The sequence below is a fragment of the Bemisia tabaci genome, chromosome 3, assembly GCF_918797505.1.
Source record: "Bemisia tabaci chromosome 3, PGI_BMITA_v3".
In the NCBI taxonomy this organism is placed as follows: domain Eukaryota; kingdom Metazoa; phylum Arthropoda; class Insecta; order Hemiptera; family Aleyrodidae; genus Bemisia; species Bemisia tabaci.
In genome coordinates, this window is record NC_092795.1 from 35515326 (window position 1) to 35540718 (window position 25393).

The 25393-nt window shown below is 40.0% G+C and overlaps 2 protein-coding genes across 3 annotated transcripts in view; both read right to left on the reverse strand.

Moving 5' to 3' along the window:
* Positions 1-25393, reverse strand: part of LOC109043431 (uncharacterized) — a 272968-nt gene that overhangs the window by 122940 nt on the left and 124635 nt on the right. The gene's annotated exons all lie outside the window — the stretch shown is intronic.
* LOC140224244 (uncharacterized) overlaps positions 1-25393 on the reverse strand; it is a 148978-nt gene that overhangs the window by 53264 nt on the left and 70321 nt on the right. For both annotated transcript variants that reach the window (XM_072298266.1, XM_072298267.1), the window contains exon 3: positions 23960-24025. In XM_072298266.1, coding sequence (XP_072154367.1) covers positions 23960-24025 — 66 coding nt within the window. The remainder of the gene's footprint in view (positions 1-23959; positions 24026-25393) is intronic.

Below are 25393 nucleotides of genomic sequence, written 5' to 3' on the forward strand. Positions count from 1 at the left end.
CTCTTCCAGATCCAATGTGTTTTTTTTTTTCCAGAGAGTCATGGCCAGTGTTTGGAGAGTCATGGGTATTTTTTATTAAAATTTTCTGATAGTTTAGATCCGATGCGTATAAAATTCTTTACAAAACTTCAGGGAAAATATTCACAGATTTCTCTGAAAAGTCGTATTTTAACACTGAAAATTTGGCAACGTCTAAAGGCTCATGTGGCGTTTTTCCTGAGCACGGCAGTTTAGTTTGGAGCACCAAAGTTCTAAGATTCTTTTAATCCATTGTCTTAAAACTTAAGAGTAGTGACTGCTATAGAGTTCACTCATACTCTTTATGACGGATCAAGCTAAGTCGTGCTTCATTATTGTAACTGTTTGGATAAATCGTGGTTCTCCGGCTAATAATGTCTCCATTTCAGTTCGCATTAGCCGATCGGACTTGTTATTTGTGCGGCAATCCATCATGATTATTAGAATAGTCGTGGTTTTCTTGCGAATAATGTCTCAATTATTATTGCCGGCACCGACAGCCGTTTCGTATTCGCATATTATAACTCTCACACTTTGACCTTCCAGTTCCGTTTTGAAGTCGTGACGATTATGGTTGGCTGAATTAGCAGATCGATATCCGATTGTTTTACGACGAAAACCGAGTACTGGAAAGAGAACTCGTTAAATTAATGTCGTTATGAGCTGTACAGACCGAGGAGAACTTTACCTCGAAGTAGCTAACATAAAAGTCGATCGATCGGAATAGGCCGGATAATAAGATATGGCTGCATAAAATTCGGAATAACACTTTCCCGACTGAATGGATTCACCTATACTGTGTGTTTCCTGATACCGGAGTCCGTGCACTGAAAAAAAAATCCGACTGTGGAAGTCATCATTACGGACTATGTGGACATACTGTCCATATTCCAGGCTCAGTGGCCAAAAGCACCGAGTGTACAACCCTGAGTAGCCGAATCTACGGCTCTAACACCCGGAACCGTCGGCTTCTGCGCCCGACGAGGGCGGTGTGTCTTTACAGCCCAAAAATTTTTTTCCAGTGTGAAGATTTTGATTATTCGCGACAGAGCTTGTGCATCGTGTTTTGAGACCAAATGCAATCTCTACACTGGAAAAAAAAAAACACATTGGATCTAGAGTTCAGACTCTTAAAAACATCGGCAGGAAAAAGTACTCTTGATTCAATCAGAATCTACCTTACATCAAGAACCAAGCCGCTTAATTTAATGGATTTCGTTTTGATTCGAGCAAAAATCCGATTGAATTAAGAGTATTTTTCTTTTCGATGTTTTCGAGAGTCTAGACTCTAGATCCAATGTGTTTTTCTTTTCCAGTGTACCTTTTCCCTGCCTTTTTTGGGTCACTTCTTTGAAACTGGTGCAAAAATTAGTTTTCCCTCAAAATATTTCAGGAACGGAAAGGAAACGGAGGTAAATAAAAACTCCCCATGAGCACCTTAAGAAGTTAAACCAAATAGGCCGAAATTAAGCCCTATGATCCATGATGACCTGTGACGAGAGGATCTAGAGTAGAGAAGAATGGATCTATTTCTAAATGAACAATGCTAGAGCGACCTCTATCTTAGGTCCTAATTATTACGGCATATGATCGGGAACCTACGACTGAACTTTTTTCATAAAAACGTGACCAACGTTTTCGGACATGAACTTTCATAAACTATCTAACCTCCAGGATAAAAAAAGGGCTCCGAACGGAGGATCGAAGAGTTCAGTGTGCTCTCCTCCTCAGTAACTATGCACGAAATCATCATCAAGCAACGGTCGATTGTTCGAACTCTTCTTGGCCCTGAAGGAAGGAAGCCGAAGATGTTCATCTGAATGCCTGGTAACGAGATTAGTATGGAAATAATCGAAGTAATGAGGGGTTCTCGGGCAGCAAGGCCACATCTCCTCCGTCAGGCTGATCATTCGAACTATCATTTCATAAATGAATTCGAATAAACCTACAGATCCTGAATAACTTGGCAACCTTGAAGATGCACTTGTTATCCCGAAAACAAACTAATTACACATTGCTGCGGGAGAGAAGCTGGAGCGAAAGGATGCTGACAGGTCGCGCGACCCCCCTACAGCGGTGCCGAATTTTTGTTTTGAAGCATTCATTCTCGAAGGACAATGCACTCGACTAAATCGGGGAAAAGACAAAGATGGAACATCGAAAAAACGCACAGAGAAACCCCCGTTTGTCCCGTCATGTCAGCGTAGGTGGTTTTTTTTTTTTTTTTTTCTCCTTCTTCTTCAATATACTGAAAGAAATTGAATGGTATTATAGAATAGTGCTATAGATTCACGAATTTCACTAATCAACGAAGAAATCAAAACCAGAGAAAACAAAAAAATAAGTTCAACAAAGTACACTCCAACGAAATATTGTGCAAGAATGAGAGGAGAAAATTTTAAGCTCAGGACAGGTGCATTAATTGGAATACTCAGCTGGGGGTCCCGCTGAAAGATTTGGTTTTTAAATCCAACCACTTATTTGATAAGTATTTCTGGTTTTATCGTCACTTTTTACCAGGGAACCGAATTATGTGGTTAATTTTGTGTTTTCGGGAGCAAAAAATTTGAACTTAATAAATCTAATATAAATTATAACCTTTAACTCTCTTATAGGTCAACTTTGAACTTTTCATAGTTCCTTATTGTGTTGTGCGTGCAATTTTGACACTGAAAAAAAAACAACGCATTGGATCTAGAGTCCAGACTCTTCAAAACATGGACAAGAAAAAATAATCTTGATTCAATCAGATTTAAGCTTAAATCAAAAGGAAATCCGCTTAAATTAAGAGGCTTGGTTCTTGATTTAAGCAAAAATCCGATTGACTCAAGAGTATTTTTTCTTGTCGATGTTTTTAAGAGTCTGGACTCTGGATCCAATGTCTTTTTTTCCAGTGGATGAGAAAATAAATATTACGGTTCTACAATTCCAACCATATCAAATTATCTATTATGAAATTGCTTAAATTTAAAATACCTGGAAAAATGCATGAGTAATTTAGTTTGACTGCGGATTTCCTAGGCGCTTGGCAACTTTCGAGGGCATCCCGGCGAGAATGCCCGGCGGCGGAGGGCTAATTACCCCGTCTCGGCCCGGCAGGAATTAATAACCCCGCTGATTCGTTGAAAGGCTTTCCCGAATCCACCGCTCACCGGCTCGAACGGGAGTCTGATTAAATTTAAAGGCGGGCCCAGGCCCAGGGAAATCACCATCAATCAGTCGCGTAACAATGGTTCCGTGACAACCAGCTTTTTTCATCCGCCGTTCATCGTCACTTCTTTCTCCTCACTTTTCCCTCTCTACGGTCTCTGGTGGGGGTTCGTTCATGGATCAAGCCTGGATCATACCCACATCTACATGGTCTCTTAAAGTCTTCAAATGCGGTATTGACTTTGATGACAATTCTTACTTGTCTGACAACCTTTATGATTTGTAAAGTATTCCAAAGCGTTGGACAGGATAATTAATTTTCACGATTCGCTAAAAGTATCGGTGATGGCACCCAACTACCCGACTAAAGACTGATACCGATATGTTGTTGTTTTCTTTCAAATTAGGTGAGTTTCGGCATTGTAACATTCATCATTTTGGCAGAGGTTTCGCAGAGACAGGCTTAATGATTGAAAAACGGGTAGCTTTTTAAAAATTTCATTCATCGATCATCATCAGGAAAGAGGCGAATGACATGTTAAACAAGTTGCGCGTCAATTTCCATGTCAGCAAAAAGAAGCGTTGCGGTCTCCAATATTAAATTCTGCTTCTTCCGACTATACATCGGGGTGCTAGAGCGAGGTCTCTGAAGTATATTGTCACGGGGCATTTCAACTAAAAAAATTCGGTAATTTCTAAATAAATTAAAAGTGTTCATTCTTGTGCGCAAACTTGTTCAAGTTTGCATTCCTGTTTAAGGTTAGAATGCATTTGCACGTGTCTGAAATTTGAAGAAAATCGGGTTTGAGTAGAAACTACTGAATGGGCTGAACACGAGAATACCATTACTTTATAAATTGAACAATTATTATTGAAGGCAATGTGAAAAATTATCTAATCTACTAAAATACATGTGCCTATCAATGAGAAATGTTGCCAGAGAACGTCACTAGGCGGAGCATTTTCGTACTAGTTGATCTATTTTCATACTATTTCCCAAATCAGAAAGAAAATTATGAAAAAATCCTACAAAAGAAGCTTTATAAGCATGTTTCGGTGATGCTATTTAAGAATTGCGTGCAAATTCTCCGTTACCATTTTTCCTTCTTCGCAAAGAGGACCTACCTTGGGTCCATACCAACATCCCCTCCTACGATCTGCCCCCCCCCCCCCAATCAGCGAAGATTTCGTAATATTGAAGCACTCATTCAGTGTTTTAGCGCGGGAAAGACCGGAAAAAGCAACTCGGTCATTCGGCGCGGGGACAAAACAGCGCGGCTCGTAACAGCTCCTTTCGCTCTTGATACAATTTCCTCACACTCGATTTGACTATTGTCTCAGCGTTTCCTAATTGCCTCTTCGCGGCGTCTTTCCCGGTTTCACCGTTTTGCGCGCCGGCCCGGCCCCGGTCCTCGGCGAGGACATTAGGCCCCGAGCCTAACGAAACTGAATGAGCCGAGAAAAAAGTGATGCTTGCCTCGTTCCGAGTTACAAAAAAAGTCACCGGCCAGTGCAGGAAAAGTAAATGCAAAACGTAACAACATAATCACCCGCTTCGTTGACAGTTCTGCCCTGCAATTGATGTTATGTATTGATGTAAATCGTTGGTTAGTGAAACTTGGATCTCGGAGCTCCGGAAATCTCCGATCAATTTGCCATTTTTTCAATGAATACATCGCAGGCTAACAGTCAGATCGAGCGTTTAATTGATCTAATCGAGCATTCACTTAGCTTACGATGGATTGTTGAGTAAATACGACCATCTTGACAAGCAGAGCTGCTCTTTGCACGACTTTCTACCTCTATTCTGTTATAGGAAAATGTGTGCTCGGTAAATATTTGTTTGTTTCATAATTGCCTGAATTTCATTCATTTCCCAGAAAAAAACATTACATGGCATACAAATATCAGATTCTCTGTAACACTAAGAGAAGAAAAAATTATACATATAGGGGTTGTTGGATGCTATGGGAATTTCCGATTAATTGTGGTAGCATCTCAATTAATAGTGGTACAATACCCCAATAAATTAGGTTACTAACCCAAATGTTGCGTAACTACTGCGACTTGAGTTGCGGCACTACCACAATCAATTAGAAATTGCCATATCATCAAAAAAATTGGGGAAGTGCCACAATTTTAGGAGATAACCCCAACACTTTTTTTCCCATGTATGAGTGCGTATGAGTGTTGATTACCGATCTGATCACATGCGCGCGGATAGAATCAAACAGTTGAAAAGCAAATGAAAGCTTACAATTTCGCTAATAAATTTCACTTTTCTTCTCCACCGATCACATTTTGGGACCGTTACACCGCAAACCCATATTTGTATGTGACACCGCCAAAACCGCACTGAGCCAACAGTACGTCAGCCTTCAACACGCGCTCGTATCCAAGATGCGCTAATGAGGTCTTGTTGTGCGATAGTGACATCCTGCGGTCATCATCGAGTCCTCTCCCTATAATTTTCAGGGCGGCAATTAAGTAATTGTGACGTTGTTGCACAAGCCCCTCTTGAGCAACTCTTCATCAAAACGATTAAAGCAGCGAGGGGCTGGACTATTCCGAGAAATTCTGAAGATGACACCGCTGAAATCAGACGGGTGGACTGAAAAAATCCGCTCCTTCTTGTCCGTATTCAAGTGTTTCAAGAGCTAAAATTGTAGCAAATTATTCTTCTCCCGTTTTTTTACGATTGTTACGAAAGCGTTTGCCACAATCGCTGTGGAGATCGCCACATTCAAAGATTAAGAATCCGCAAACGCCAAACGATTCCTCGAATCCGCAAACCCTGTGTACTGCCATGCTAAGGAAAAACGCCGTATGAACATTCGAGAGTTGCCAAATTTCCATCAATAAAATGGTCATTCTTTAGGAGAGCTATGGATATTTTCCCTTGAGATTTTTAGGACTTTTCGGTGACATTGCGAGTTAAATTACGAGTATCTGAAAAATTGGAAGAAGAATATTCACAGGTTTACCAGGAAATTCGTGTTTTATCAAAGGAAATTTGGCAACGCCTGAAGGTTCATACGGCGTTTTTCCTCGGCACGGTAGTATATCCCATTGCTGCAATTATGAGGATTTCCTTTTAAAATTATGCTGCTTCTGGCACCGTTGGAACCGCAACCACTTTCGATGCTCACCGAAGTCATCGGTGAGGCATCGATTGAAATCCAGCCGGAGCGCGTGCAGTTTCCGCTTAATTGAATTCATCGCACAAATCTCAAAGTTGTCAAACTTCAGTTAAAAAGACTTCTTTTTCTAATGTAGAGAATGGAAAGAGAGAGAGAGATCTGGCTGGTGCGTTCTTCGCTAGAGACGTGCGGGCTTCTTGCATTGCGCGGTGACGAATTAGCGATGCGTTAGCTGGTTCGACCATCGCACAACGGGACTATCGTGCCAGACGAGAAAGTAGATGCTTCACGGAACAATATCGAATCAATATCGGAAAGACTCGATTGTTTTTGCTCGTTTGTTGTTTTTTTTTTTTCCTTTTACATTTCGTTCGTTTAAATTTGAGCCACCTTCCTTAGATCATTTACAGATTGAAATAGGGGCAACAACAACACTCCTCCTACCTAAGTTGAGCGAAAGTACAACATTTATTTCCAATAAGACCAAGGTGACTCAAAACTTTTTGCATTGACGGTGAAACTCCTAAACTGTGCATCTCGTTTGCCGCGTTTCAAAAACTCCGCTTCCTGTTTATTTAGAACAAACCAAAATTATTCCTTGAAGCTTTCACACACTGAAAAAAAAAAATTCATGAGACAATATTTTGACTGAAAGCATCGTTTCTTGTCGACAAAATTTGATCTCTTCGAGTTAAAGAAACGATGTTCTGGTATCGTTTTTCTAACTTAAACTTAACGATAGCAAAACAACGTTTTTATGAATTAAAAAAAAAAAAAAATTGTCAACAAGAACGACGTTTCTAGTCAAAAGTATATCTCAAGAAAAAAATGTCAGTGAAGAATTTTCTTCGCACAGAGAAGAAAGATGGGGGTTTTAAGGAATTGACGTTGATTAGTTCTCCTATAAAATATAAAGTATGACAGGAAGTCTCCAACGTCACAAACCGGAGATATGTGGTTTTGGGAGTTTCACCATTGATACGCCTTTTGGTACCTACTTAATGGTTCAACTGAATCTTCAGCGGCATTATGGTAACGGTACAAAATAGATAAGCATTTAACAATACGCATTGAATTTCATTATAAATACACATGAGCTTTCTGTTAACGCAGTGAAACAATACAACTTGGGTGAGACGGCCACTGTGCGCCCATGCGATTATAATAGCGATCCGATTCCACTCGGCAGAAAGCGTGAGAAAAACGGGCTGCCCGCGAGAAAACAAACAAATCGCCGCGATTGAGTCAAGGCGCGGTGAAAATTGGGCGGCCGGTTTCACTACTCGCTACTCACCCGATTGAAAAACAGTCGAAAGTGGCCGATAGTAAAATCGCCTCCGCAGTAATTGCTCCTTCAATTTGGCCCGATTCGGCGAGGGCCATCGCGTCGAAAGCGAAATCTGGGACCTTGGTGGTCGGGGATCCTACCCAGCGGAAATTCATGGACTTGATAAGAAATCTCACTGCCACTCAATTCGGGCATCGTAATGTCTGCGAAAGACAACAGATGAACTGAATTAAATAGAAAAGAACCCATAAACGTCCTGAAAAAATGAGTTATTCGTAGTTTGGAGCTTTACTAGCCTTATACACGGAGAAAAAAACTTCGTGCGTGGGACCCGAAGTTGAGGTCATATGGATCTCTGAAGTTTTCGGATCACGTATCTAAAAACTTGAGGTCCAGCTGCCGAAGTTCGGGTCAGATATCGGAAGTACTTCGATTAATACCGAAGGGTTTCGGTCACACAACTGAAGTATTCCGGTACATACCGAAGTGCCTCGATGTCTGACCCGAACTTCGGCAGTTCGACTTCAAGCTTTCGGATGCGAGATCCGAAAACTTCAGAGATCCATGAACTCAACTTCGGGTCCCATGCACGAAGTTTTTTTTCTCCGTGTACTAAAAGGTTTTAAGTTTTGCGGGCTGATTATTGAAATTGATAGCCAAAGCGATAGACATAAAAGACAGAGAGATAATAAGGTGATCCTACTGGTTGAAGCGGGTGGTTTCAATGGATAAAGGAGGTAAGTAATGAACTAACTGATTGCAACCGACAAGAAATCCTATAGGTAGTCCATCATTTCCCCCTTTGATGTATAGAAACCACCAGTTTCAACCAATAGGATCACTCCATACTCCCAGTACCTTCTCTGGATAAAGCTTTGTTTATCAATTTCAACATTCATCCCGCAGGAAAAATATTTTGAATGAATGTAAAAACAAACTTTAAACCTCTGTTCCTGGCTCTATCTTGATGTGATAGCTCATTGTATCTTTTGCCACCTATCTTTGTATCGGTTAGATACATCCAAAAATTAATCATACGCGTCGATATTGGTTTTGAGATTTGATGGCTACAGTGAATAATACAACTAAAGGTAAAACATTTTTCAATTAATCAAAACATGAGTTAAGCGTGTATAGAAGAAAGCTGAAGGTTTCATCTTCTTAAACTTGTTAAATAATGATCCTTCTTTTGGTGTTAAAATGAGGATACTTGTAGCAACCAAGTAACTTTTTCTCAAGGAAAAAATATACGTAACCGATCGGTGGTGAAGCAGTATATGAGAAACTCTCGAATGAACCATAAAAACGATTGAAAAATGAAGCTGTCTTGCAATTATTAGTAATTAAAGGTAGCATCATGTTTTTTCGAAACGGCCAGGGTGGCCTCGGAGCTTCCTTTACCTTTTCTTTCATTAAACTAATTTACTTTTAATTCATTGAGCACGATTTATTTCAATGTAACGCGGCACATCTCATTCGAAGAAATCGCAAGTCAGCAAACTGAAATAAAAATGCAACTTGAAGGCGCATCTTAGACGCTAATTACACGATCAGTCAGCGGTGAGCAATCCATCACACACCAATCATCAACTCTCAATTGAGCGAAAGACTTCAACGAGAGCTTTTATTGTGTTTGAGTTCTCGGAAACAGTGCCTCGGGTAAGGCATTCAGCCACTGATCGTATTGTTTCCCAGGTCAGGAACATCAGAAAAGGCGCCTCATCAAAGCATTGGAAACGACAAAACAGATCCGATCAGTTGATGTTACATAGAGAGCGAGTACACGTACACTTTCACACCTTGGAGAGGAGTTGTGACTTGGCTTTCGATTCGACTTTGGGCTTTGTAGAAGGTTCATCTCAAAAGATCTTTTGCGTTCCGCTTTCATTAAAAAACTTTAGGATATCGGAAAAAGATAAGTACCTCTACGGATTATGGATAATCTTAACTATAATGCATTTTTTTTTTTAAATAAACACTCAAGATAGCCAGTTTCTTCGCATCTCGTCGTGTCGGTGCGTTTCCTGCTACACTCAGACATACGATGACTTAGATGAAAAAAAAAGTTTCAAACCGAATGAGATTTTGGTCGATTAAAAAAGCATAAAATACCAGGGATCCACGGTTTCTGTCAAATGTCTTTCTTCTCGTCAATATAAAAACGATGGAAAAGTCGAAACAATATCCTCGAAATCAGAATCGAATTTCATTCACGTTATCATGTACTTAGTAAGCAACAACTCCACATTACAGTTTGTTTTAATTTAACAAACGTCAGTGGATAGTGAGAGAAAATGGCAATTTGAGTGCCGCAGTACTTCACTGCCATAATTTTCCCGCCATTCCGTCGCGTTTAAAATTCCTTCGAGTCTTTGGACTTTTTATAAACGGGCATGTCCAGGATTTTGGCCCCAAAAGAAGGCAACAAATCACCACGAAATCGACGATTTGGTATTTTCAGGATATTGAAAAAAAACCCACAAAGTTTAGTGACTCATTTCCGGGTTTCAAGCGAATCTGCATAGTAGAATCGCAAAATATGGCTGGGTAGGCGGGTGAATGTGATTGAGCCATAGATCCACCGTCCATCATTTTCAGATAAAATCCTCCGATGAAGCGAAAATCTTACGTCTCTTCCGCATCGCACCCAACAATTCACGACAATCATTGGCGCCGATCAGAGCCCGAATCCCATCCAACGAAACATAAGCTGCGCAGACAAAAGCCACTGTAGGTGCAAACCGTTGGTAGACCAAAGCTCGAAAGCTGTCACCGTTGTCGTGTATTGACGAGAAAACCCCCGTTCATTCCAGGTGAACATCGTGAGGAAGAGGGATTTTTTCATGCGATCTGCGAGCGGTGCGCTGAAGCCGGCGTGATACAGCTGAATTTAGTCACGTCTCGTTACCCAACGAAATACTACGCCGCGTAATCGGCGCATTCGATAGATCTCTAGATAGGGTTCACCCACTTCCTGCCCCGGACGGATGTCAGATTGGGAGTGCGATAAAGTCACTATTAAAAGCTCTGGGAGCGATGGTGCGCGTGAACGGATCGATGTGAGTATAGAGAACTTTTTTGAAGAGGCTCCTTGGAGTAAAAGTACCGATATCGTGCGATACACTGGAAAAAAAAAACACATTGGATCTAGAGTCGAGACTCTTGAAAACATTGACAAGAAAAAATACTCTAGATTCAATCAGATTTTTGCTTAAATCGAAAGGAAATCCGCTCAAATTAATAGGTTTGGTTCGTGATTTAAGCAAAAATCCGATTGAATCAAGAGTATTTTTTCTTGTCCATGTTTTTAAGAGTCTGGACTCTAGATCCAATGTGTTTTTTTTTCCAGTGTAGGATTTTCGGATTTCAATGTCACGAGACGAATATTTTTTACGGAGAGAGATTACTTTCCGAGTTCAATTTTCTTATTATGATCTGGAAAAAAACCAACCAAACTATAGTCAAAACCGTTATTTAATGTATGAGATCAGTCGTAAAAAAGGTCTTCCCTTCACACAAAAAAAAAGAAGAAGAAATAAATGAATTAATACGAGTGTCGACTAGACTGTTGGGATATGTACATGATACCATTTAGAAGCCAAAGTGACAGTCAATTGCCTCTCGATATTTTTAACTATACGTTTGGTATATTCATCAGGCATCTGGTACAAGCTACTAGATTTCTTGGTGATATTGTATTGCCAGACAAAGAAGAAGCCACCGGAATTCTTTATTATGCGAAAATAATTTACTCATGATAAAGTTAGATTTAGCGCGGTTCTGGTAAGCTGAAATATCGAGACCATGACACGACTGAGGTTCAAAGTTTCCCGGGAAAGTCGCGTGCCGGGAACGAATTGAAATGAGAATTTTCCCAGAAATTATCTGAAAAGTTACAGGGAAAGTTCATACAATATGAGTAAATACTGCGTAAGCGTGCATAAGTGTGTATTTTCCTCTCAAAGTTTCCAGAAAAAGCCTACAACAGCCGAAAATCCCGGGAAAATTTTTCGTTTCCAGGAAAAGAAAAGCTCCCACTTAAATCCCTAAGCACGGCAGGGTGCGGCACAATGTTGATAAGACCCTCTGCCAGAATTTCCCGAGATGGTTCAAAGTAGCCGGAAATTCCCGGAAAATTTTCCGTTCCCGGAAAAAGAGAAGTTCCCTATACTGCCGTGCAAAGGCAGAACACCGTATGAGCCTTCGAACATTGTCAAATTTCCTTCAATAAAAACCGAATTAACAGAAAAAATTGTAAATGCATTTTTCCAAAATTTTCAGACAATTTTGTACGCAATTTAATCTAAAATATCGGAACATTTCAAGGAAAAATACACACGGATGTCGTCAAAACCACATGTTTTATCAAGGAAAATTTAGCAACTCTCGAATGTTCATACGCACTGGAAAAATAACCACATTGGATCTAGAGTCTAAACTCTTAAAAACATCGACAAGAAAAAGTACTCTTGATTCAATCAGATTTAAGCCTAAATCAAGAACCAAGCCTTTTAATTTGAGCGGATTTCCTTTTGATTTAAGCTTAAATCTGATAGAATCAAGAGTCCTTTTTCTTGTCAATGTTTTCAAGAGTTTTTTTTCAGGTGTTTTTTTTCCAGTGCGGCGTTCTTCCTTAGCACGGCAGTATGAAATCCCGAGGCACGACACAGCTCAACAACAACGCATTTTCGTGCATCCCGGTTCATTTTTGACGATCCACTCTGATTGGCAGGCGAGTCGCCTCTCGCCCATTCTAAAAACGACAAGAGAGTTACCTCCGAGCTGAGCCGCTGGTGACTCTTCATGACATAATAGGAGCAGGAAGAGATGTGACTGATATAATCCGAGCCCTGCTCAACGGCCCGGTCGGTGCCGGTGCGGTGCCTGTCGATTTTGTGCACACGTTGAACCGCCACGATGCTCGGTGCATAGGATCCGTGGAAAATGCCAAATTTCATCCTCATGCTCGCTTAAATGCAGCTTTTAAAGCAGAGAATACGGGAAACTTGTTAAATTTGACAACGTCCGGGGGACTTTCTCCCGGCAGAGTCGCGCGGGTCGCGTCCGATCAGCGTGTGTTCGTCTTCAGATACGGCGGGTTCTCACGAGTTCCCGCTTGGGGACTCGGTCACATCGCCGCGCAATGTTGCCATTTTGGCAAGGGAATTGGATTATTTTCGTAGGCTTGTTAGGGTGTATTTGGAGCACCTTTAAGTCAATTTCGCGTTTTCATTTGGCAGATAATCATAAGAAATCATTATTGTTGGTTGAATTTCTTCTTCTTCTTTTTCTTCTTCTCTTTTCTTTTTTTTCTCTCTTTCGAAATTAATGAGCATGGATCTCCGTATTGGACATTAGAATAAGAAGGGGGGTGAGCTCTTGAATTTTCCTAAAACGAGGAATTTTTAACCCCTTTGCGTCATGTAACACGCGTGCTTTTGCAAACATGGAACGCACTTTGATACATTGTAAAAATTTGCAAACAAACACATTTTTGGGGTTTCCCGAGAGAATAGCTTTGAAGAAACTAAATCTATCGTGGAATGAGCTTGTTTAGTAATGATCAATTCCTGCATCTCTGAAAACTAGAGAGAGCGCATGCATAGCTCACAGATTACTAAACAAGCTCATTACGGTGGGAAGTAAAAGTCATGAGTATATCAATTGTATATACTGTTTCGCCAGAGTCTATTATTAGCACAAAAAATATATTTTCTTCCTTCTTATGATTGATGGAAACTTCAAATTTTAAACTGTTCAAGAAAATGAAATTTTTCTAATGAAGTTTTTTTAAAATGTGTTGGTAAGTGTCATTCATCAAAGGGTGAAACATTTTATAATGTAATAAAAGAGCTCGTCGGTGTTTTTTTCCAATAACTATTTACAGACCGCAATTAAACATCCCGTTGTATTTCCCACTCTCACCTATGATATCCATACTAACATTATTAGTAGAAAAAGTTGTTTTCTTCCAATTTTTCTGACTGGAAAACTTATTCAAGAGGGGCATCGCTGGATTGTGGACGCGAAATAGTGAGTCGAATGGGCCGCGACGCGATCACGCCGGAAACAGCCAAGGATCGTTGCACATGCGCATGGAGTGGAGTATACTGCCATGCTACGGAAAAACGCCGTATGAACCTTCAGGCGTTGCCTAATTTCCATTTATAAAACACGAATTTTCGGGTAAACGTATGGCTATTTTTCTTCCAATTTTTCAGATAATATTATTCGCAATTTCACCTAATGTTCCTGAAAATTTCAAGGATAAATATTCATAACTTTTCCCCCAAATAAACATTTTATTGAAGAAAATTTGGCAACTCTCGAATGTTCGTGCGGCGTTCTTCCTTAGCGCGGCAGCATACTGCACGTGAACTCACGACTGGAGAAAACTACTGAGAACGACTCCTCAGGCAGGAGAAAGGGTAGGCAGCGACCCCCGTCGTGAAAAAAGTGAGAACACTTAATAAACTCATTAATATTTAGCATTTGAGTGTCGCGTAAGAAGTGAAGGCCATTTATAAAGTGTGCGCCACACAGAGAGGGCCACATTGATTTCATTTCAATGTGCGATTGAATTTCGCCTTTTACATGTTTACCTACTGCTTCTCCGTCGCTAGAAAGTGAACCCAACAGTTTGCGTATTCTTTAGATGTTTCAACCCTATTTGATCGAAGTTCTTTTACAGCGTTTGCACTCCGTTTTCTAGATTATTACTTTGTTTAATTTTAGAAGGTTATTTGTAGCTCTCACCGAGGCAAAGTTTTCCTCCTTAAACAAATTTGACCACCTTCCCTTCCCACCCTCCCTAATTTGGCCACAACAAAGCTTCTTGCAAAATTGATCGCAGTAAAATCATCCTAAAATCCCATAAATTGCAGGAAAAAGCACAGGTATTGTTGTACCGAGCAGCAGAATATATTCAACTTGGGATCCAGTAATTTGTACCGTGGTTTCTTTTTCAGTGGCATGCGAGAATGCAGCACTGACGCGCTGCGGAGGAACACCCTGTGAGCCATTAGACGTTGCCAAATTTCCTTCGACGAATCACAAAATTTCAAGACAATTTGTTAACAATTTTTCTCCGATTTTTCAGAGGATTTTGTTCGTAAATTGATCTGAAGAGTGAGAAAATTTCATGGACACAATTTCATGAATTTCTTCAAAAATAAGTACCTTTTGAGAGGAAATTTGGCAACATTGGAATGCTCATAGGGTGTTTTTTCTGAGCACGGCAGGGCAGGGCAGACCTCGGCGACCAAGGCGCACGACCGAGCTTGGGAGATGAATGAACCACGCTCGACAGCCAAACTGCATCGGGCGGACACGTTGCCCCCTCCTCCCCCTCTATCCGGCGGGCTGCATTCAAGTGTCACGTGACGAACGTGAGAACCTCCACTCGCAGCCACTACGGTTATGAACGGCCACCGACTGGCCGACCCGACTCCGGCGTGTAACAGTGTGTAGGTAGCCGTAGAAAACAGTAAATACGGAATTTAGAGGCTACGCCATTGGATATGATATCGCACCCTTGGTTCATCACACCCCGTCAGGGAGCTTTCACGATATGAAAATTTGGCAGTCATTAAATGGTGCTTGTTTAAAATAACAGAAAATGAGGTTTTATTTGAGAGTTCCGCCGTCAACTTTACTTAAATTAAAACGCCAATCGTATTCGATCAGTTATAAAGACCAATCCTGTGCGCGATAGATTCAAAAACATATTTTCAACCCAGACGTCTACGGGGGCAAAAGCAGCAGCCTCTCCCCCATTACTCCCTCACAAAAATGCCACCAGCTTTTGTTCACCCTGGAGATTAAGTATCAATAAGGCACATCAACACTCATAACTGGATAGGAAATGAATTGAACACGTTATAGCACATTATTTAGTACAATCTGTGGTGATAAAAACGAATATACAACTGTAATCAACTTTTCAATTATTCAAATCTACATCTGTTTGAGGGAACTGTCATTTTTGACCCTATTAAAGGCATATCTGGTCCAAGATGAAGAGCCTTCAGCCTGTCAAAAATACACCCCACAGCATCCATAATTTCTCTGAAAGCATCTGGCAAGTTACGGTCAGGTTCGACTTCAAAGGCATATTACACACACTGGAAAAAAACACATTGGATCTAGAGTCCAGACTCTTGAAAACATTGACAAGAAAAAGGACTCTTGATTCTATCAGATTTAAGCTTAAATCTGATCTGATTAAGGGAAATCTGCTCAGATTAAGAGGCTTGATTCGTGATTTATGCTTAAATCCGATTGAATCAAGAGTACTTTTTCTTGTCGATGTTTTTAAGAGTCTGGACTCTAGATCCAATGTGTTTTTTTTTTTCCAGTGCAGGTTGCGCCCATGACCATGATTCACACTACGACCACCGCGACTCGAATCTCTGAATAGAGCTGCCGGTTCAGTGATAACACTTTAATGGTTTCAGCCGTTTCAGCTGTGTAAATCTCTTGCGTTAGCCAATTCGGCAACTTTATCTGTGGGATTTAACGCAGAGCGATACTGTATAGCAGTTGGGAAACCCATTAATGGATGCAGAAGTGATTTATGGAGGCGTGGGGATAGATCGAAGTGTTTGACACTTATTGTGCATGTGCATGCCAAAGGTACAGCAACACAAGAAATTGATGTAAGAGTATCGTTCTGGGTGGGAGCAGGCGATTTTGATCCCAGTCCTAGTGCGCCGATGAAACGATTATGAGTGCAGTAAGTGCGATAAAAACTGGTTCCTTTGCCTGTAAAGTATATCACTGGACACAAAATATTTTGATTACTCAGCATTAACTCACTCTCACGATGTGACATAATGCTAAAAAGGCGGCAAGCCTTCCTCAAAGTTGATGTTAGAGCGATAGTATCATACGGAGGAGTCGATTGAAGTTTTGTCACAACTGGGCCATACATTTTACAATAATTGGCCACTATAGTTGGATAATTTTAGAAATAACACACACGCATGCCATTCAGTTTCTTATGCAGATGAATACTTTTATGAATTAGCCAGAAATAGTGTTTCCTTACTGCGAAATGCAGTATAACATATGCACTGGGGGAAAAAACACATTGGATCTAGAGTCCAGACTCTTGAAAACATTGACAAGAAAAAATACTCTTGATTCAATCGGAGTTTTGCTTGAATCAAAACGAAATCCGCTTAAATTAAGAAGCTTGGTTCTTGATTTAAGCTAGGTTCTGATTGAATCGAGAGTGCTTTTTCTTGTCGATGTTTTTAAGAGTCTGGACTCTAGATCTAATGTGTTTTTTTCCAGTGATGCTCATTCCCGTCGATGTATCGCTTACTCGTATTAAGTGGACAATCTGGACGTCATACGGCAGCTGTATGTTGAAAATGGAGAATTTAACGATTTCTGAGATTAAATTACCCGGTAAGGTGGGCACAACTTCTAAACAACAGTTTCTGAACTGAGAACTTGCTAAGATTGTATGATAGAATGATTTGATTTGCAGTAAATTTACGGGATCAATAGAAAATTACACTCAATAAAGTTACGAAGCGAATACTTTCCTCACTTTTACCCCTCACAGAAAAAAAAAGTAGCTTGGATCAAGCATGATGATTCTTGAATTTGCCGCCAAGAATTTTTTTTTCTTGCTTTAAGCTGACTTTTTCTTGATACAAGAAAAATAATGCTTGGGTTAAGCAAGGAAGTAGCTTATATTGACCAGAAAAATTCTTGATTTAAGAAGAAATACTTCTTGGCGGCAAATTAAAGATTCTTTTTTTTTCCAGTGCTACTTGCCACGAATTTTCCGCAACATTTGAAAATATATTTTGAACTCGTACGCTCATACATCTATTTTATTTATAAAGGTGAAGAATGAAATTATCTCCTGCAAATTCTCCATTCAGTTGCGTGGACGCTAAATTTTGTTCGATTTAGAGGTAGACAAGCGGGGAGCACCGATACATATGAAGCGCTGAGCGATCAGCGAGGTTTTAATGTGTTGTTCGGTGTAAATTAACTTCAATGCAAATTTGCATTAATACCATTCAGTAGTTTTTCAAATATCATATAAACATCTAAAATGGTGCTTGGTTCTTTTAAAAGAGAGAGAGAAAAAAATATCCTCCCTAAAACCTAGAAAAATAATTATCAATTACGTATTGGAATTATAGAATCTAAATATTTTAAGGAAAACTGTTTACGCAACTTTCTTTAGATATAAATTTTCAACGGGGCTTTGACAACGTTGGGATGTCCATACGGCGCGGCGTTTTCACGGAGCGCGGCAGTAACATACGCCAGATGCAGATGGTTCCATCGCCGCGCGCGGGAGGAAGTAGGATGATCTGCACCGAGCAGGGGTATTATAGTCACTTTGGAGACTTAAACGCGTGGATAGAAAAGTCAGCGACGCGCCGGTGAGGCCTTGTCTACAAGGGACGATCATGAGATTTGTCCCAGAGAAAAATATCACTAGCCAAGTTGGAATGAATATTAAGTTAGTCAATACTGATCATAATATCAAGCAGAATCTTTGTGGAGTCCCAAGAATGACTCGAAGAGAAGCAGAGGAAATATTTTCGTGTGACGGGGAAAAGCCCAGAAGTTCCGCTCCTGCAATTCAAACTTGGGACAAAATTATCATGAAACGTCCCTTTGAGACAAGGTCTGCTGAAGAAAAGCCCTACATTCAAAATTAACATAGCTACGATGGATTTGTGCTTTGTGTTATCAACTAATCCGAAGAACATTTTGAAGAAATTATCAACCATCTTGTGTTAACTGTTGCGCCGTTCAATCGCTGCAACAATCTACTATTTTAGAACTCAAGTGGTAGGTTAAACGCGATACGCGCTTCTTATTGGCTGAGCGCCTAAAATATTTATGGCATTTTAAGAGGAATCTCATGCTACTACTACTAACATGTCGCTCTTATGGCGTTTCCGTGCGCTCTGCGACACCCAACCGCCAGTGATAGCGATCTTGCCAAAGTTATTGCTCACCTCAAATCAATCAAAGATTTGGCGTCTTCTACGCAGAGGAATCTCATTAAAATAGATAATATTTTATTAGCAGCCGTAAAATAATACTAGTTTTTTACTTTTTCTGGAAGATGAATATGGTACGCGGACAGGACAAATCGGGAGGCATCGCGTCGTAGCCGGTGCTTCTACCGTGCTAAGGAAAAACGCCGTATGAGCCTCCAGGTGTTGCCAAAATCCCTTTCATAAATCAAGAATTTCCGGGAATATTTATGAACATTTTTCGTTCAATTTTTCAAGGAATTTCCTTCGTAATTTGATCTGAATAGTCTAAAAATTTCAAGGGAAAATATTGATAACTTCTCTCAAAAACGAACATTTTATCGGAGGCAATATGGCAACTCTCGAATGTTCATGCGGCGTTTTTCCTTAGGGCGGCAGGCTTGGCGCACAATGCGCAGGCGCGGGCGCAGCGACCGCCGCGGTGGCGCGGCATTGACCGATTTTAAAAATTCACATACTTCTGATCATGACTCCCATCATGCACTCACAATCTCACTCACACACCGGCCCGTCGCCCGCGTCGCCCACGCCGAAAACACACACGCCACTGCTAAGCACAATGAAAACGGCTCCATTCAAAATGCCAACGAGCCCCTGAGACCCGACTCCTCATGTTCAGCCTCTGATGCCAGTTAATACGACATCCAGCTTTTCACGCGTCTAACAGGGTCGATCGGTGTCTCATGACGATGGTTGGTGTCTGCAGACTCATTTGCATCAGTGAGAACGAAAACACACCAACTCGAAAAAATGAAAATAATCAAGACACACGCAAAACTGCACAGTATTTGAGGAAGTTAGCCCAAGAAAAAACATTTTTGTGCCGAAAGAAAAGTACTTAAGCACACTTTAAAGGTCCAAGTTGGAGCAGATGCGTTAACATTAATGACCTTTATGAAAATTGAGCATTTTTGAGTTACCGAGTTGGTGTGTTTTCGTTCGCACTAATTCATTTTTGAGTCACTTCGGTCGAATATGGAAACATTGAATGAGGTCGGGGTCGGGGATATTCGATTTTAACCAAATTATATATAAAGATGCGTAAATTGCTGATATGCGATAATGTCGGTAACAATCAGCGTGAAAGAGGTAAAAGGAAACTATAAAGGCCAATTAAAAAAATTATGATGAAAATAGGTTAATTTTTAAGTCCTTTAAAAATCGAAAAATTCTCTTGCCATAAAGAGGGTCTGCGAAAAATTGTCAGTAAGCAATAATTTTACTTCACAGATTGTTTTTTAAACTGAGCTTTATGAAGAGAGGAGACTTCAAAACCTATTTTTCTCCGTTTCAAGTGCACTTCACTTGGTTCTCTTTCGCCCTACAAAGCCCATATGGTGATATTGATGCAAAAAAAAAAGTCACTCGCAAATTTCTGAAATATGTGAATGATTTCTTCTTAGAAGTTCAAGACGAGACTGACAGTGACAAACTGAAGTTGTGTAACAATTATCTGTCTCCTCTTAACGTAATTTCACCTATACAGACAAAGATTTAATTCAAAGCTGTTCCTGAAACTTTGTTAATACTAAGTATTAACGAGTAGTCAATATTATAACTGTCGGATTAAGCTCATCGGCTGATTTGTTAATTTGTCGTCATCGATTGCGTGATTACACATGCCAGTCTTTCATGGCCAAAAATCCATCAACAATTATTTGAACTTCTCAAATACTCAAAGTAACATTAATCCTAATTTAAGAGTATTTGTTAATTTTAGAAATTGAGAGTTATTTAGTGATAGAATCGAGATTGTATTTCGATCCACTCACGATACTGATATTCGGGGTGAAAAATGTAGGTAAATCCAAATTATGAATTTCCGTCTGGATTTGGCAAATGCGGGTGCTAAGCGATGTGTGAGCTTTTTCCCATGCTCACACTTGTAACTTCTCGGGACGAAAATGGTGTTTATCAATAAGGTCAGCTTCGATTGTATTCGGGGGCCAGGTTCACACAAACACGCACGGACAGCACCGACACCCACGGAGCTTTTTCTTGGACCATGACTTGCGGAGCTTGACTCCTCGAAACTCATAAAGTGACTGCGTTGCCGGTTTTCTTAAGGCGGCTAGGAAGGGATCATCGATGGCCCAACTCGGAAAAGACGATGATTTATTCATGGAATTACAATTTGTTATCGTGATTCAATTTTTTGGAAGGCAACCATTCGGAACTTAGTATTGATGACAAGGGCCCACCACTGCAAAAATGAAAAAGGAAATCGACAAGCCCAGCGTGCATGGAGCCTATTTCCGTTTTAATCTTCCGTCATATTCTTACGGCGCAATGATACAACTATTTGAACGCTTCGGAATGCGTGAGGTATCACGCCGCATTTGAAGGCGTTTTCAAAACAGCTTAGTTCCGATACCCGGATTATCGTTTTGCATAGTTCATATTCTTTTGATATAAGCCGTACTACCTGTTTATTTTTAATCCTCGTATAGAAACCAAACATTTGCTAAATACAATTCTAGCCGGAGCGCACTTCAGCTATGCATTCCCCACTGCAAAAATAACAAAGGAAAGCGACAAGCCCAGCGTGCATGGAGGCTATTTCCATTGTAATTTTCCGTCGCATTTCTAAGGCGCAATGATACAACTAATTGAACTCTCCGGAATGCGAGAGGTATCATGCCGCATTTGAAGGCGTTTTCAAAACAGCCAAGTTCCGATACCCGGATTATCGTTTTGCATAGTTTCTTATTATTTTGTTTTCATTTCTAACCACTTGTTTATTCATTATCCTACCATAAAGATTACCCATTTGCTATATACAATTTTAGCAGGAGCGCACTTCAGCTATGCATTCACCAAAGGGTCTGGAAATTTTGGATTGTATATGTATCTGTTTTCAGTGCCAATAATAGGATTCCTGCAACTTTTGAGCTACGAGTTTGGGAAAATTCAAAAATTCCATCACGTGGGGATCTTCTTTGATATGTTTTCGTTATTCAGACTATGCTGACTCGGAGTGAGATTAATCCTTGGATATAACTCGGAATTATTCTTAAAAAGGGCGTTGCGTGCTTTGCGATAAATCGATTGATCTGCCATTTAAACTCACAAAAAAGGATCGATCAGCGGGGTGTTTACAAAGGATACGTTAAAAATCGATTTTTTGCCGTAGCATCTAATGAAAAAATATCGATTGTTGGGTGATACACGTCTCGTCACTGATTCGGAACCGCATTGATAAAAATCTCGGCGTGGAATCCCGGAAGCATAAATACACTCCAAATTTCATTGCAGGAAATCTACGATTTAAGTCCGATTGCGAAGCCTAAAAACATTGTTAGGACAGCAGTTAGGACATTTTTAGGACAGTTCACCTCAATTTTTCAATCCAAAATTTAGTATCGCCGGTAGATCAAAATACGATCGTGATCATTAAACAAAAAATGTTCGGGACATTAGTATTATATAGTAAACCATGTTTAGTCCTTCAGTAGGACAGTAGTTTTTCGACAAGGCTTTGGATTCGAGGAAAACTACGACCTCCGGTTTCTATTTTCCTAGGATATGAGCACTTGGTAAAATTGCCAACGTGAGAAGTGGTGGAGAGATCTAATATAAAGACTCGGTAAAAAAGAGGGGCGACAGATAGAGAGAACAAATGAGAGCGACCTCTGACCCGTCTCCCGGCGGCAATCGCGGCCGCGCTCTTGGGAAAATTAGTCTCCCGAAGAACCCCCGCACTGCGCTCTCATGTTAATGTAGATGCTGGATGACAACACTTGCGAAACTGGACTACGATTCGCGAAACACCCAAGTTAGCGACTTCGCGACTTCAAACTATTCTACTCATGCCAATGTTGCCGCATTATGAAAAAAAAAAACTTTTTCTCACTGTTTAAGGAAAAATCCTCGTAGTCAGGGGGACGCTTATTTTGACCAATAAAACACGCTTTAGCGTTGTTTCATTCTGCGTCACCCTGTACAGTTTATAAAACTAAGATGGAATTCACTAAAAACCCATTATGGCATGAAATAATTTTGGATCTTGGATTCTGGAGGACGCGCGTTTATGCCGTAGCTTCCGTAAACACACTATGACCCAAATTTTTTCCTTAGAATTTCCAAATTTTGGTACTGAGCTACATCGTGCCGAAGAGTAGTGATAGTGCAATTTTTAAAAACCAGGGAAAATGTGTTGCTATAAATAGGTAACACGTACCGGTTAATTCATTGATAGGTATAGTTGAGTTTTTAATTTTGACCCCCTTTATTTTAAATGTGACCTTAATGTATATGAGTCCCGGTTTTTACAGTCTTAACGTACCGGTGTGTTACCCATTCGCGCAATAGTAGGATAAGATATTAGCAAAACTTATCACTATCACAAAAATGACTCGACAGCATTTTCTTTTTTCAGTTTAGCCAGTTGCGCTTCCATAGATAAAATCTTCTTTCCTCAAGATCTTCCAACATCTAAAAGTTTGAAATTGGCGACAGAGCGGCGAGCGACTACAAATTGCAAGTTCAACTGAGCAAAGGATTCGAGTGAACAAAGGAGAGCGACTACTCTAACGCCAGATCGCGATTCTATACCTCGTGATAACTCAATGAAGATCGGACTTGTCCCAAGTGACGAAAGTTCTGATCAAAAGCTTACTCTGAGCCCCATCCGTGACTTTACACAGACTCCAGGAACCAACATCTCAGGTGCGCCTCGGATGATCAAGCGAGATTGTCAACTTCAGAACGGGTTAAACCGTTCTTATTTACTAGGTTATTTTTTAAGAATATTTTTTTACCTCTTATCAGTTGGTGAGTAGCTTTCCTAATTTGGTTCTTGAACCACTGGTATTTTATTAACAACGTAAAGTTATCAAAGTTTTAATGGAAATTCGTATTTTCAGTAGATTTTTAAACAGCCTTTTTCTATGTAGTGCACGTTTGAGCGAGGTCATGAGCTTCTAATAGAGTATTCTGCCGTGCTAAGCAAGAACGCCGTACATCCATCAAGATTTTCCCGCGTTTCTTGGAACTTAACATTTTATAAAATAAAGACTGTTTTACCTGTGCACCTCAAAGTTTCAGGTTTAATTATTGATAGTATTTGAGAACTATTTCGTTAAAAACATTGTCCCAAAGTACAAAAGTTTTTCTTCTGTGATACATTGTTTCCAAAAAATTTAAAATGGCGTTTACGGCGTTCTTGCGTTGCACGGCAGTATTGGAGAGGAGACATCGTGTACGAACTTCAAGTAAACTTCAATTTAATTATTCTCTAGGTATACTTGGTAAATGATTAAAATTATTTGAATTAGCATAATACATCCATATGATAGTACAGAAGGATCTGCATAATTACTCACCGCGTAGGAGTAGGGGTATAGGGATAGAGGTCTGTTGAAAAATGGTAGAAATATCAGCATTATTACCTGCAACAGACAAAAGTAAAAAGGCATATCATTAATTTCATCTTCTCAGGAGTAAATATTGTGTAACATGTTAAAAAAATCCAAGCATAACGATATGACAAGTAAGCCTTGAAGCAAATAAAACCAGTAAAACCAAGTAATTTATAAAATATAACCGGATAAGCGCAGTGTTAGTGATGATAAATAGGTCCAAGAGGACAATTTCTATCAGACATTGCTGTCAAGGCTGGAACGATGAAATCCAAACGAAAGCAAAGTACTCTTAAAAGCAAACCTGAGGTATCCTACAGGGTACCCGTACCCCACGTTTAAATTGGACTGATTTAAGCACTTGCTGTATGCCAAACATGTGTTACGTCCATTACGTAGCGGGTGGAAATGTCTTGCAGCTAAGAGACACAGACAATTGCTCTTGAAGGTCCCGTCAAGTGTCAACCTAGGACTTGACATTTTCTTTAGGCCCTCCCACAGTACCTCCGCACAGTCGCGACTCACTTTCAGGGCTCGGTGGACACTACTTGTCAAGTGGCTTACAATATTCATGATTTAACGCGCACAAATGAAACGTAAGGCAGCAGCGCTGGTTAACAGCTAACAAATGTTGAACATTTTTTTTGTAACGTCCTCCTTTTTCGCTTTTTGGAGATCACAATCACTAGCGATGACGATGTCTTTGAAATAATTCAGACAGAAATTCGAATTAAGTTTTTAGTGAATCATTAACGGAACACAAAGCGCGGGTACACGATTTATGCCATGTGTAGAGCTCTGGAGAAGTGTCATCTGTAAAGCAGTAGCGTGGCGTGAATGATCGATTATCGATATTTCCCCATTTGAAGCTATGGTAAAGAATCGATTATCAAGGTGTTCGCTGCGAACACCCCATCTATCGATTCATTTCCATATGTTTAAATGGTAGATCAATCGATTTATCGCAAAGCACGCGACGCCACTACTGTGAAGGGTCAATATTCCTCCAAGCAGACGTGCGAATGGTTATGTTCCTGAAAAACTATTCTCTTTTTTTCCTTTTTTTATTCGCTTATTGTGAACTTCTTACAAAGGATTATATTTTTAAATTATTACATTGTTTATACAATTATTTAATTTATTTTCTTAAAAAGAGAAGAAAATAATATCTGCTGGTGCTCTATGTACGATGCAATTTGTTACAATTTTACAGTTAATGACGTCCCCGCATGAATTAATTATTTTTCGGATACGCCGCGATAGACGAATGACTGATATTTGTTCAGTGTAAGTTAATGTTTGCGGAAAGTTCTTTGATACATAGGATTAATACATTTTACATTTTAAAAAAAAAATAAAAAAATAAACAAAAATCCAAAAAATTTTTGATGCAAAGCA